Raw genomic sequence first — 12692 nt, forward strand, 5'->3', positions numbered from 1 at the left:
TCTCTTCATGTTTCAGGTCCCTGCAGGCTAGAATGAGGGTGTGGTAGAGAAGGGAACTTTTGCTGTCAAGGGAGCTGTGCTGGAGTAGAATTTAATCTTCAATCTCCTGAGGAGGGGTTTTTCTCCTAACATTAATTATCTTTACAGTTGTTAAGAATTTTATGCCTGTCAGTCTGTCTGTATGCATGTATGTATTTAAAGTTGGGTATGGAGTCCAATATGGGGCATGAACTCACGACCCTGAGATCAAGACCCTAGCTCAAATCAAGAGTTGGGCACTTAATTGACTGAGCCACCCAGGTACCCCCCAGATTTTTACTTTTATGTTTTGATAAGGTGGTACATGTACATAGTAAACAATTCAAGATGCACTAAAGGTTATGCATTGAAAAATAAGTGTCCTTTCCATTCACCTACCTAGTTTTAAGTTCCCCAGGGCAGCCACTGTTAATTTTGTGTATTTCTGTGTATCCCTAACCCCCGACAGGGTGTTAAATTCACTATTCTGAACCTTGCTTTTTTTCCCCTACTTACAATGTATCTTGGAAATGAATCCAAATCAGTGTGTAATTTTGCCATGTGATTTTTAATAGCCAAATTGATGGACATTTATATTGTTTCCAGTCTTTTTCGGTAGATTATGAAGTTGGTCAAGCTTATTTATTTGTAAAAGAGGAATTTGGGTTGCTGTTATAAATGTGTTCTGTAACTTCAGATGGTATACTCAATGAGTATGAAGGAGACAGTGCTCTCTAAGAAATGCTTTCCTCAATGAGAAGGGTGGCAGGTCCTTTATAATCAGTCTCCTAGGAGAATGGTGATATTTCATGTGGAGATTGGTATAACTCATCAAGTACAGTATTCTCGAAGAAGCTCCCCCCGCCCCTTTACTCGTGTCTTTGAGTTTTACTCTTTAACTGCTGTATATAAAAAATTCATATAGAGTCTGATTGAACCTGTCTATAAGTTTTGGGCCAGGCAATCGAGTGACGTTGGGATGGGGGTGGGATGTTTAGGTTACAGTAAAAACCTGGGTAGGAATTTTCAAGATATCCAGACAAGGTATTATCTGCAGCTCAGTGGCAGCCCATCCCTTTCTTTCTTGGGTCAGTTGCATCTAAGTTATTGGTTTTTGTTTTTTTTTTAAAATTCTGACTATAATGGTGCTGTTTTCTTTGGAGATCTACATTCCACGGCTATTTTTCTTAAATATATTCCGTTCTGGGAAAATAATGTAGATGGTGGAATATATACATATTGAAGGGATGTGTATTCGGATGTGCTTAGATTTGTTTTTAAAATTGGCTTTTTGAGCAGAATTTGCATCATTAAAAAAAGGTTTACAGTTGCCATTATCTTAGTCACTTAATTCTGAATGACTCAGGTCTTGATGAATGAATACCCGAGTAATGATGTTATGTTAGTAGTATCAGAACGGAAGATACTAATTTGTACTATGTTTATTTTGCTTTCTTATGGCCTCAAACTAATGTCTCCTTTTGTTATTTTCCTGCACACACCTAACTTTTGCCCACCGAGATTGCCTTCTGCTCCAGTTGTGTGGGTGGGATATTATGAAAAAGAAGAAGGAGAAGGAGAAATGATACAAGTTGGAAGACCTGTCTTTTTTACCCCAACAGTGAATGTGACTGTTGAGGTATGTGCTCTTGAAATAGGTGTACCTGGTGCTGTGGACTATGGCTTTTTATTAACATTCCGTGGCTTTCTGTTCTTGTCCAAATGGTAAGTTTCTACCGTTCTTTTGAGGCCTGGCTAAAATGTTGCTTTGTAGGTGAAGTCTTTTTCTGACTTTGCTTTTTTCCTATTAACGTCTCTGTGGATTTTAAAAAGACATCTATTAAGGGGAGTTTATTACATATTTACAGTGGATTCTTTATGTGTCTGATCCCCTTAGAGGACTGTGATCTGTATGAAGAATTACATTTTGTCCCTATTTATATTCACAGTGGCAGTAAATGGCGTTCAGTAATTTTTGAATTAATGAATATAAGAAAACTTAATCCGTCTCATTTTTTCTGAGGGAAAGCTGGTCTTTATATTCTTACTCTGACCTTTACTCACTTACATGACTTCTTATTTGGTATTCCAAGTGGAAGTTTTAGGTGTTCTTAGAGATAGGGGAGGATTATTTTGATGGCTAGATAACTTTCTTCAAAAATTGTTTTATAGCTTTCCATCTAAAACCTCATAAGAGAACTGGGGAGCAAGTTTGTTTTCCAGGCATTGTACTATTTTATTAAAAAGCTTAAGATGTGTTTGGGAAAAATGTTTTTTTTAACTTTCTAACTTATTAATGTCCTCTTTACATTAAAAAAGAGTTCTTATGTTAAAAAAATATTTTAGGGTTGCTTGGGTGGCTCAGTTGTTTGAGCATCTGACTCTTGATTTCAGCTTGGGTCATGTTCTCACAGTCATGGTCTCATGGTTGTGGGATCGAGCCCTGCATTGGGCTCTGTGCTGAGCATGGAGCCTGCTCTCTCTCCCTCTCTTTCTGCCCCTCTCCCACTCTCATGCACATACACATGCATGCACTCTCTCAGTATAAATGAACATTTAAAAAATACATATATATTTTGTAATAAAAGTAACTTAAGCTTTAGTTAATGACCATTCAGAAAAAAATGTAAAAGTGTAAGAAGAAAATATAATTATATACAGTTCCTCCTGTCAGACTCTCAGAAATTAAAACATTTGTTAACATTTGGTGCATTTCGTTCTTATCTTTTCTTTTTTTTTAAGATTTTAGTTTCAGCTGATCTCCACACCCAGTGTAGACACAACCCCAAGGTCAGTAATTGCATGCTCCATCAACCGAGCCAGCCAGGTGCCCCTCATTGTTGTCTTTTTTCTGTTCATGGATTTTTTTGTTTGTTTAGTTTTTCACGGCAGTTGATGATTTATTGTTTTCTTGTTTGGCACTGAAGTAACTTTAGTCTTCACGTGGCACACTTCTGGTGAAACGTATCATTTAAGACCTCTGTAGATCACATCTAAGGGGTTGATATTGTGTTACCTTAGCAAATCAGAAATGCTTCCAAAATACTACTTGCTTTCTTTTTGAGGCCATTAAATTCTGTGTTCTGCTTTGGTTTTATTTCACTCCCACATAGGGATTTGGTGTTTGTGAAATGACTAGAGAAAAACAAAGCTACTTTGAAAGGCACTAGGGAGGCATCTAGGTGCCCTCATTGACCAGGTAACTCACTTTCGTGCACATAGTCCATGACTCAGATTCATGCCTGAGGAAAACTGCCAATTGTTACATGTGATGGCCCTTGGGCATGTTGAAACTGATGAAACATTAAAATTTTTCTGATGCCAAGGGTGAGAGCTGGAGTGTTTGTACAACATTATATACTACAAGTTGCCTGTAGTAGATGTGTTGAAAATACTGTTTTTTTTAAAGTTTGATTACTTTAGAATTAATGAATCTTCACTCTGAAGAACTTATGAGTTATATGTAGGAGAAAAAAAGATATGGTCAAAAGGGTTTGAAAAATAATAAATGTAGGACCGGGTTATGTTGAATAGAGGGTATGGATCAAAGGCAACTAACAAACGTTGGTGGGGAGCCCATGTTTCCCTGTTCCCTGCTTGGGTCTGGTGATTGTTACCTAGTAAAGCATTAAAAAAAATAGGTTTAATTTTATCAGTATTTTAGCTGCTCCAGTGTAACATTTGGAAATTTTTATTTGCTTGCTTATAAGTATAAATCAGTTCCTAGGTAATTACATTTTGGCAGCTTTGTAGTATCAGTGGATTGAAACTTTGGAAACTTGGGTATGTGAAAGTGCACGGAAATAAGTAATTTTGGGAAGTCATCATTTTCGGATCTTGGAAGAGTTTTGTCTTTATTGGAGGAGGAGATTCACTTGTGGAAACACAGCCAACACAGGGCGGGCTGATCACACTGACTCCGGTAACCCACTTCCTGGTTATGGTGCGTTAGTTTCTTGGTAGCTTATACCTTATTAATTTACAGATACACAGATATATTCTCTCTCTCTCTTCTCTTTTGTAACATAATGGGCAAGAGGACAGGCTTTGGAGCCTTCCAGATGTGGCTTTGACACTTAACGTAGCCTTGGACAAGTTTCATTTTTCTCACCTATAAACTGAACGGTAATAGGGCTATTTGAACATTCAGTGAGATATTGTGTGTGCCTAGCACAGTGCCCGATGGGTAATGAGAGCTCAACAGTGTGAGGTCTTAATAAGCAAATTCTTCTTCCCTCCCCAGCAGCCTTGGTTTTCTCCACAGCTTCTGGCCAGTTTTCTCTTCAAAACCACCTCCGTGGCTTCCTGTTGACTGAAGGGCACTTCCTTGGTCTCTTGCCCTGATTTAATGCTACTTTGAGGATCCCTGTTAACAGAGTCACTTGACAAACCTTTGTTCATTCGCTTTCCATTTGACATATCCAGAGATTATGTGGAGTGATTAAGAGTGCCCTGGGGCCTTCTTGCCTTGGTCTGAATGCCACTTCTGTAACTTCAGTGCTGTGTGATCTTTCAAGTTAATTAACCTAACAATTTTCTTTCTGCTAAACGAACAATAATGATACCTACCTTATAGTTTTGATGTGAGGTCATTCGACAAAATAACATACAGGAGGTGTTTAGATTGTACAGAATAAATGCTAGCTGTTATTATGAGCCAGGCTCTCCGTTGGTACTTAGGTTATTTAGTCTTCTCATCATCAGTGACTTTCATATGTGTATAGATAGCACTTTTGATATTTGTTATGTAAAATAAGTCTTACACAAGGCTCCCCAACACAAAATTATTGGCACAATAATGGTAACCACGTGAAAAATGTGTGCTTCGTTAAACATACGTGCACATGTGAGATACTCTTACATGATGTTCTCAGGACTTGTCAGGTGAGATGTGGTGAGTGCAGCTATATGATGAGAATTCCATGGTGCTGGGCTTGGAGATTATGGCACTCTTTTTTTTTTTGTTGTTAAATAATTGAATGAATGACAGCTTCAGCATGATATGAACACTTATATTTATTATTTTCCAAGTTGCTGGCTTTCAGTGGCCTTATATTCTGATTTGGACCTAAGGGCCATTCAGGGACCAAATAATACTTGCATTGTTAATACTTTTAAAACATGTATTAAGGTAATTCTTTGTGTGTTACTCTGTTGTTCTAGGTGATACTGAGTTCTTGTTTTTGTATGCCATGCTGGGTTCAGTTTGTTTTTTGCACGTCATTTTTGATTTAAATAGTAGAAAAGTTACCATTGGGTCGAGAAGAGGGTTTGCCAAATTATCTGTGGAATTAGTTATGTACTATTAGGGTGGGCATTCTCTGAACCCTCTTCCGTCCCCTTTGTTGGGTATGTGATCTACGAGAATCTGCTGTAATTGCATCATTTCTTGTTAGCTCCCATTGGGCTGAATTCAGCATGAACTTGTAGTGAACATAACTGCATGCTTACAGTTCTGAATGAGCCGGAAGAGTTGTGAAGGTCAAGTAAGTGCATTAGATTCAACAGAATTCTTCCCATAAACATGGAAATTAATTGTGAGGGCCTTTGAGTTAGTATCTCCAAAACACCTGAAGTATTTTAGCAGAGTTAACTTTAGTATCCATTTGGTGATTTGTCTGTCAAATATTTTTGCAGGTTTTTTCTTTTCTCTTTTGGAACGCTTCATGAGTTTCATGCATCCTTGTGCAGGGGCCATGCTAAATCTTCTCTGTATTGTTCCAACTTTTAGCCTACATGCTGCCAAAGCGAACACTGCATGTTTCTTGATCGTTTCCTATTATCCTAAAACATACAGCTTAAAATATAATAGAGGAGTACAGTTGCTTAGAGGGGTCACAAAGACTGTTCGTATAAGTGGTTCTTGGATTCTCTATATCATTGGACTCCATTTTGCACAAATAGTAGACAAAGTCAGTTTCGTAAGTTTAGAAGGCTACTAGAAAGCAGAAAGCAACTGTTAAGAATCCACAGGAATCACAAATAGATTTGTTTCTAAGAAAATAAATATAAGGACTAGCAGAAATGAGAAGAAATATAAAGATGATCCATTTGTGCTTTAGCAAAATAGCTTGGTATTAGAAACAAGGCTTTGAAGTCAGACAGCCTGACTTTGAAGTCCTGCTCTGCCACTTACTTCCCATAGGACCAGAATGACTTAACCTCTCCACACATCAGGCTCTCCTTATGTAAACTGAGAATAGACACACAACTATCAGAGTAGGTTGTCGTGAGGATTATATGAGATTACACATAGTAAATGCTCAACACAGGTCTGGCACATAGTAAACGCTCACTAGACAGGTTATAAAGTATCCACAAACAGGGAGTCATTACCAATGAGTCTGTGTCATCTATTCAAACAATCATATTGCTGGTAAAGCAGCTAAGGTATAATCCTGAATTTGCCAGCCACTGTAGGCGGATTTAAATGAGTGAAGTGACTCATAGGCTTGTCTTGGTTCTAAGTATGTGTTGTTGGCAATTTTGTCACTCAACCCTGCCCCCAAATGTGGGAGTTACACTCATACTCAACAACTAGTAATTATGCTTCTCATCAGTAGTAATGGTATTTAAATACTGTTACATCACTCCATATCCTTTTTCTCTATGAATCACCTTACACATAAACGTAGGAGTTACTAGTGTTATTTGGGGAGTTCTAGGGAACCAATAGTGATACTGTTTCTTCTCCTTGAGAAGTAAGACACAAGAGACTGACAGATGGAGATCAAAATGGCTTCTGTATTGGTTGATCTAAGGATGTGACATTAGATCCATTAGGTCCAATGGGCCTTATTAGCCCATCTTGACTTAGACTTCCCCACTGGGTGACTAGCATAGCTGAGCAACCACAGACCTCCCCTCAGGACAGGTGCCTTCATGCATGGAGAACAGGCCAGATGGCTTGCCCCCCAGGGTGGCTGAGAGAGAGAGAGAGAGAGAGAGAGAGAGAGCGCGCGTGCGAGCACGCAAGGAGCTGAGCCAAGCCAACCTCAAAAGTCCTTCTGCCCCTATAAGAGGGGAAGAGTATGGGGAGAGTTCTGGAGTGTTCATACATGGATTTAAAAGCATGATGGTAGTACATTCAGCCAAGTGGGCAGGACCTTCCTGTCAAGAATGTGAGACTACGATTTTGGGAGTAGTTTCTGGGAGTAGACAGGTAGCTAAATCAGGAAGATGTGGGGAGAGGAGTGGGCTGGGCACAGACATCACAGACATATCTCTGGTTTTCTTCGTCTTTCAGGAGGCTCCTACCTTTTTTTTTTTTTTAATTCCTTCCCTCCTCTCCTTCCCTCCTTTCCTCCCTCCCTCCCTCCCTTCCTTCCTGGATATGAAGTACTTGTAAATATGCAGAAGTGCTAATCAGAAATAGATGGTGACTTCTCATTTCTGAATTTTAGAATCTTAATAAAATTTTAAATGCTACCTTGAAATAGAATGAAAAAAAACTTAGAATCTTTTGTAAAGGTGTACTTTTTGCAGGGAAAGTATTTCTGAAAAATAGCTTAAAATCTAATTGTTAAAAATAAATTGATATGTTAAGTGTTGAGCTGGTTGAATAGTTCACAATAGTAATAATTCTGAGGGATTAGTTTCATCCTTTTAAGAAATACTTGGTGAGCAGCGACCGTGTGCTAGACCCTATGATTAGATACAGTGACCGCAGGGTGAATGAGAGAACTGTGTTTTGTTCATGGAGCTTACAATTAAATAACATGTCAGTAAATCATATGTCAATAAAATGTTACGGGTTCCTGTTTCGAAGAGAACTCAAACAAAAGAAGCAGTGGCTGGTTCTCCCTTTATGCCAGCAGGTATGGGTAGTTCAACTGGAAGCAGACTGTCATTCCTGACTGCATTTGAGAAAAACTTACCTTCTCAATTACAATAAATCTTTGCCAGTAATTGGCTTTAGGACTTTAAATATTATTTTGTTTCTCCTCTTTCTAGAAAATAGGAAGCAAGTAATAGAAGGCTGCCCAGGAATTCTTGCTATGACTATAATTTTAAGCATTTTCTTAGTTATGGAAATATTAAATACCTAGCTGATACTGGGTGCTCCGTGTTTAAAATATTAGAGACGTGCCCTGTTCTTGCTTGCTTGGCCGGGATAGCCTTGCAGGTCTGCGTGGGTCATGTGGGTCACTTGGAGGAAAGAGGGAGAGCAGGCCAGGGGAACTTTGCTCCCTCTCCTCTACCCGACCTGCCTGCCTGGCTTGGCAGTTGGGCTTCTGTATAAGGATTTGTGGGAAGAAATGTGTTCTGCACGTTGAATGGCAAATTTAAAAACTATTCATTTAAAGTATGATATATAATAGGAGATATCAGTGTCATGCTGATCGTGATAGAATATAAATATTTTGAATGAAAAGATACAAAGCCTGTTTGTAAATCCTGAAGAGCGTTTAAGCTTACTTATTTTGAATGTTTTTATGGTATCAGACCATGTGGATTAAGCCAGAGAAATATGAAGCTATTATGTGGATACTTGTGTGACTGTTTTGAGAGGAAATCTGGGCGTTTCTGGGGACTTTTGGGTTCTTTCATGTAGTTTGCTTTTAGCCTTTGGCTGTCTCTTCCTTGATCACCATTATTTGTCATAGTTTTCCCAGTGAACATGGGAAAGAGAGAAGGAAACCAATGATTTTTCTAAGATTATTACTCAGTTGGGGGAGGAAGAAGGAGATTAGTAGGTGTTGGGGGTTGTGCAGTTTTTGAGGACATTGTTTAACATGGAATTGAGTGAGTTAGGAGAGGGGGAAATAGGACGGGGCTGGGGCGCGAGGGAATATTGAATGATAGATGACCTCCCTGTGGAGGGAAGAGACCCTGGGTTAGTCTTCTCCCAGGACCACCAGGTGGTGCTTTTGGCCTAGACTCCCCCGGGATCCTGGCATGCTGTTTCAGAATCAGCATTATAGGGGCCGGTAGGGGGAGGCAGGCAGGGATATGTACCTTGTAGGTGCCTGCATTTAACATCATTTCATACGAAACACCCAGTTAAAATCCATGGTATTTCAGGCTCTTTTGTGACTGGTGCACCTGCCTTTATTTTATTCGTTTGTTTTTAGTTGTGTTTTAATGTTGATCTGCTTAATGTATTTCTCCTCTGAGCATTTCTTCCAGCCTTGAATCTAGAACATGAGAAATAAATGCTGAAGTTTTCAGCAGTGGTGCCTAATTAAGATTTTACCATTAAAAGAACTCTTATTTTTGATATATCTTAGCCCATAGTGCACTAAGAAAGTGATCACAAGTAGCTGAAACCATTGCTTAGGCACCACTGGTACTTGGGGCCTCTTTTGGTTGAAAGATGAGGTTGAATGAAGGAACTCTGATTATAGACCGGAATAACTTATTCAAATTATTTCAAGGAAAAAAAAAGAGCATTATTTGTATTGAGCAGGAAGTGTAAGCCACCAGGAGCTGAAGCATGAAGCAGCTTCTGTCTGTGTTCTTTTAGGCTGAAAGGTGTCTACGATGGTGACTCACTCTGCTGTCTCAGGTCCTGTGTTCCTCTTTGCAACAGCTGCTTTTTCTCAGCTTACTGGTCGTTTCTGCTTCCTCTGTTGTTCTGTTGCCTTTGGTCACCACTGCCTAGTAAGCTCTTTACCTTAGGATGTTTTCTCTTTAACTCCCATTAAAAATGGACTCTCGTTTTTATCCTAGTTCACATTCCTTAGAGAAGACTGGTTGAGTAAATTCTATTAACGTATTAGGTAGGAAGCTTTCCAGCTACGGAAAAGGCTAAGGTAGATCTGTTGATGTATTGGAGCCAGACTGAACTGTCTGTTCCATGAAGGCATGTTGTAGTTTGGCGATTAGCCGCCGCGGTGGGAGAAGAAGTGGCATGGAGGTTCGGAGGTGCCACCACCGGGGCTTGGAGCCCCTGCTTCCTCCCTGTAAGAATGGGTCGCTAAGCCTTTATCGGCACACCACTGGGTAGGTCTGCAGATGTGGATATGCACAAGCTCCAAGATGCACTGTTAAATGAAAAAGAGTGAGGTGTAGAGCTATTTATAGAACAGTTCTAGTTTCTCACTAGAAAAGGGAGACTGAAATCCGTGTGTGCATGCATGCATGTAGATTCTTGTATAGTGTGGAGAATGTGTTTTGCAGGTATTGGTGGCTGCTTTTAGGAAGGGCATTTAGGTTTGGAGTGTGGTGTGTGTGTGTGCAGATCAGAGTTCGGTTTTGGACACTTTGTAGTTGATTATGAACACCAAAAGCCAATAAAATTCTTATATAATCAGAATAATGTCAGTATCGTATAATCAAAATAGTGTCAGTGTCATTTATCTAAGTCTCGAATATTATGAGGTATGTAAAAATAAGTATAATAATCCTAATGTTGAAAGTGTCAAGATCACACGGATTCATTTCTCCTACATGCCATGTGTGTACAAATGGCCTTTGTACATTTCTTCACGTTTGCCTGTGGCTTTATCACTTTCTGCTTTGCTAGTTCTGAGATTTCAAACAGTCCTCTCGCCCTCTTTTTGGAGTCTTTTCTGTGTAAGCTTTTACTGTGTCACTGATAAAATCTATTTTCTTCCTGAAGACACCTTGTATTCCCTATTCTAATGTAGGCTGGCTGCTCTCTAGGCAGCTACACATTTGGCATCTGGAAATGTCTAATTTTAGCCTTCTGAGATTTCATGGATCCCGTGTCTGCCTTCTTTTTTATTCTGTTACAGAAAAATTATTCTGGCTCTTGTTAAAACAGCAAAGACGTTGTACACGAGAATTGCAGTTGGGGTCAAGACTGTCGGCAGTAGGGGAGAGAGATCAGGCTCCACTCCAAACACAGGAAGGACAGGTGGAGTTCATAGCCACCAGGCAGACTGAAGGTTTCAGTGCATGGCGGGGAGGGGGTGGTCCTTGCTACGCTGACTGAACAGGATTCTGGATAAAGGCACGCCAGGGTGACTAGCTATCAGGGTGCGGGGGCACTCTTGCTAAACTGACTTAGCAGGATTCTTGCTGCGGCTGGGCTGGGCTAGGCCAGGCTAGGCAGGCCGAAGATAGGACAAGGCTAGGAGGAGCCTGACTGAAGTTTGGAAAAGGAGAGAGTCTTTGTCAGTTCTTTTTATTGTTGTTTCGTTTTTCTGTAGTGTATTCTCATATTCTTTTTAAAAGAAACATTGGGTAGGCAGTGAACTTTGAATCATGTATTGGTTTTCTGTCCCTGCTGTAACGAATTCCACAAACTTAGTGGCTTAAAACAACATAGATTTATTCTTTTATATTTCTGGAGGCCAGAGTCTGAGCTCAGTTTCACTGGACCATAGTCAACGTGTCAGCTTAGTTGGTTCCTTCTGGAGCCGTTTCTTAGCCAGTTCTGACTTCTGGAGACCACCTTTGTTCTTTGCCTGCCAACCCCTTCCTTCCTCACAAGCGCTCCAACCTCTTCCATCGTCATACTTTCTTGTTTCCCTTCTATAAGGTCTCTTATGGGGCGCCTGGGTGGCTCAGTCGGTTAATAAGCGTCCAACTTCGGCTCAGGTCATGATCTCACGATTCGTGAGTTCTAGCCCCACATTGGGCTCTGTGCTGACAGCTCAGAGCTTAGGGACTGCTTCAGATTCTGTCTGTCTGTCTGTCTCTCTCTCTCTCTGCCCCTTCCCAACTCCCACTCCATCTGTCTCAAAAATAAATAAACATTAAACAATTTTATAAGGTGCTTTATGATTCCGTTGGGCCCATCTGCACGATGCAGGATAATCTCCCCATCTCAGGATCCTAACTTCCTACATCTGCAGATACCTTTGCCATATAAGGTACACTCACAGGCTCCAGAGATGAGGATGTGGACATCTTTTAGGGGTGAGGGTCATTTCTTGAGCTTTAGCAGACCTGATAATAGCTAAAAATGTTTTTATTTTTTCTCCATGCTTCATTGATAGTCGGGCTTGGTGTAGAATTCTAAGTTCGTGATCATTTTTTTTTTCTCAGAACTTTGGAAATAGAGTTTCATTATCTTTTAGCTGGAAAGAAGTTTGATACCAGTCTGATTCTTATTCCTCAGTGTATGACTTGAAATTTTCCCTCTCTCTAAGCTTCTGAGATCTTTCGCTAATATTAAATACTACAAATGGCTTAAAGTGAGTGTAAACTTAATGTGTGAAGTGTCCAGTTAAGTGTGATTAATGTCCGCAAGCATGCCTCCAACATGACTGTTAACGTTTGCAAAGTGGTTTCCAAATTGTAGGTCCCTGAAGAGGAGTAAGAAGGAATAAATGAATAGAACAGAAAATTTCACAGAGCCATCCTACAGTAGTTATACACATTGTTCCCTAAAACGTGTTTCACTTGTATATGTGTGGTGTGTTAAAACTTTCCAAAACCTTCCAAAATTTAGCTTGTATTCATTTAGTGTCTGAAATAGAGGCTGACGTTCTCACATTAAAAATTATGTTAAGAATGAAATGTGTTTGAGGGGAACATTCCTACCTAGTTTTAGTTTAATGTTTTCAATAACAATTTTCTTTGTTGCTTTATGACAAAATTTAGGGCAAGTAGTAGGCATGTGGTTAACTTTGCAGCAGGAGGTGAAGGCGTGTTCTAAAGCGGCTTGTCTCAAGCCCCTGTTTGTTGTCAGATGGAAATGCCGGGTGTAGGCTGCTGTGGCTCATACTTGGGATCTGGCCTGAAAGACCTGTTTTTACCCT

The 12692-nt window shown here is 39.9% G+C and overlaps 1 protein-coding gene and 1 non-coding gene across 8 annotated transcripts in view; one reads left to right on the forward strand and one right to left on the reverse strand.

The window, feature by feature from the left end:
- USP6NL (USP6 N-terminal like) overlaps window positions 1–12692 on the forward strand; it is a 245065-nt gene that overhangs the window by 137923 nt on the left and 94450 nt on the right. For 3 of the 7 annotated variants that reach the window (XM_086714968.1, XM_086714967.1, XM_086714969.1), the window contains exon 3: window positions 7772–7835. The exons of 3 other annotated variants lie outside the window; for them this stretch is intronic. In XM_086714968.1, coding sequence (XP_086571094.1) covers window positions 7826–7835 — 10 coding nt within the window. In that variant the 5' untranslated portion in view covers window positions 7772–7825. Of the gene's footprint in view, window positions 1–1241; window positions 1658–7771; window positions 7836–12692 lie in introns of those variants that run through there. One more of the 7 variants, XM_086714973.1, reaches the window with a different exon arrangement.
- Window positions 5667–5773, reverse strand: LOC112868027 (U6 spliceosomal RNA). The gene has a single exon (XR_003224225.1). It is a non-coding gene; the product is annotated as a U6 spliceosomal RNA (small nuclear RNA).

This window comes from Puma concolor, chromosome B4 (genome assembly GCF_028749965.1).
Source record: "Puma concolor isolate L17-30 chromosome B4, mPumCon1.1.hap2, whole genome shotgun sequence".
Taxonomy (NCBI): domain Eukaryota; kingdom Metazoa; phylum Chordata; class Mammalia; order Carnivora; family Felidae; genus Puma; species Puma concolor.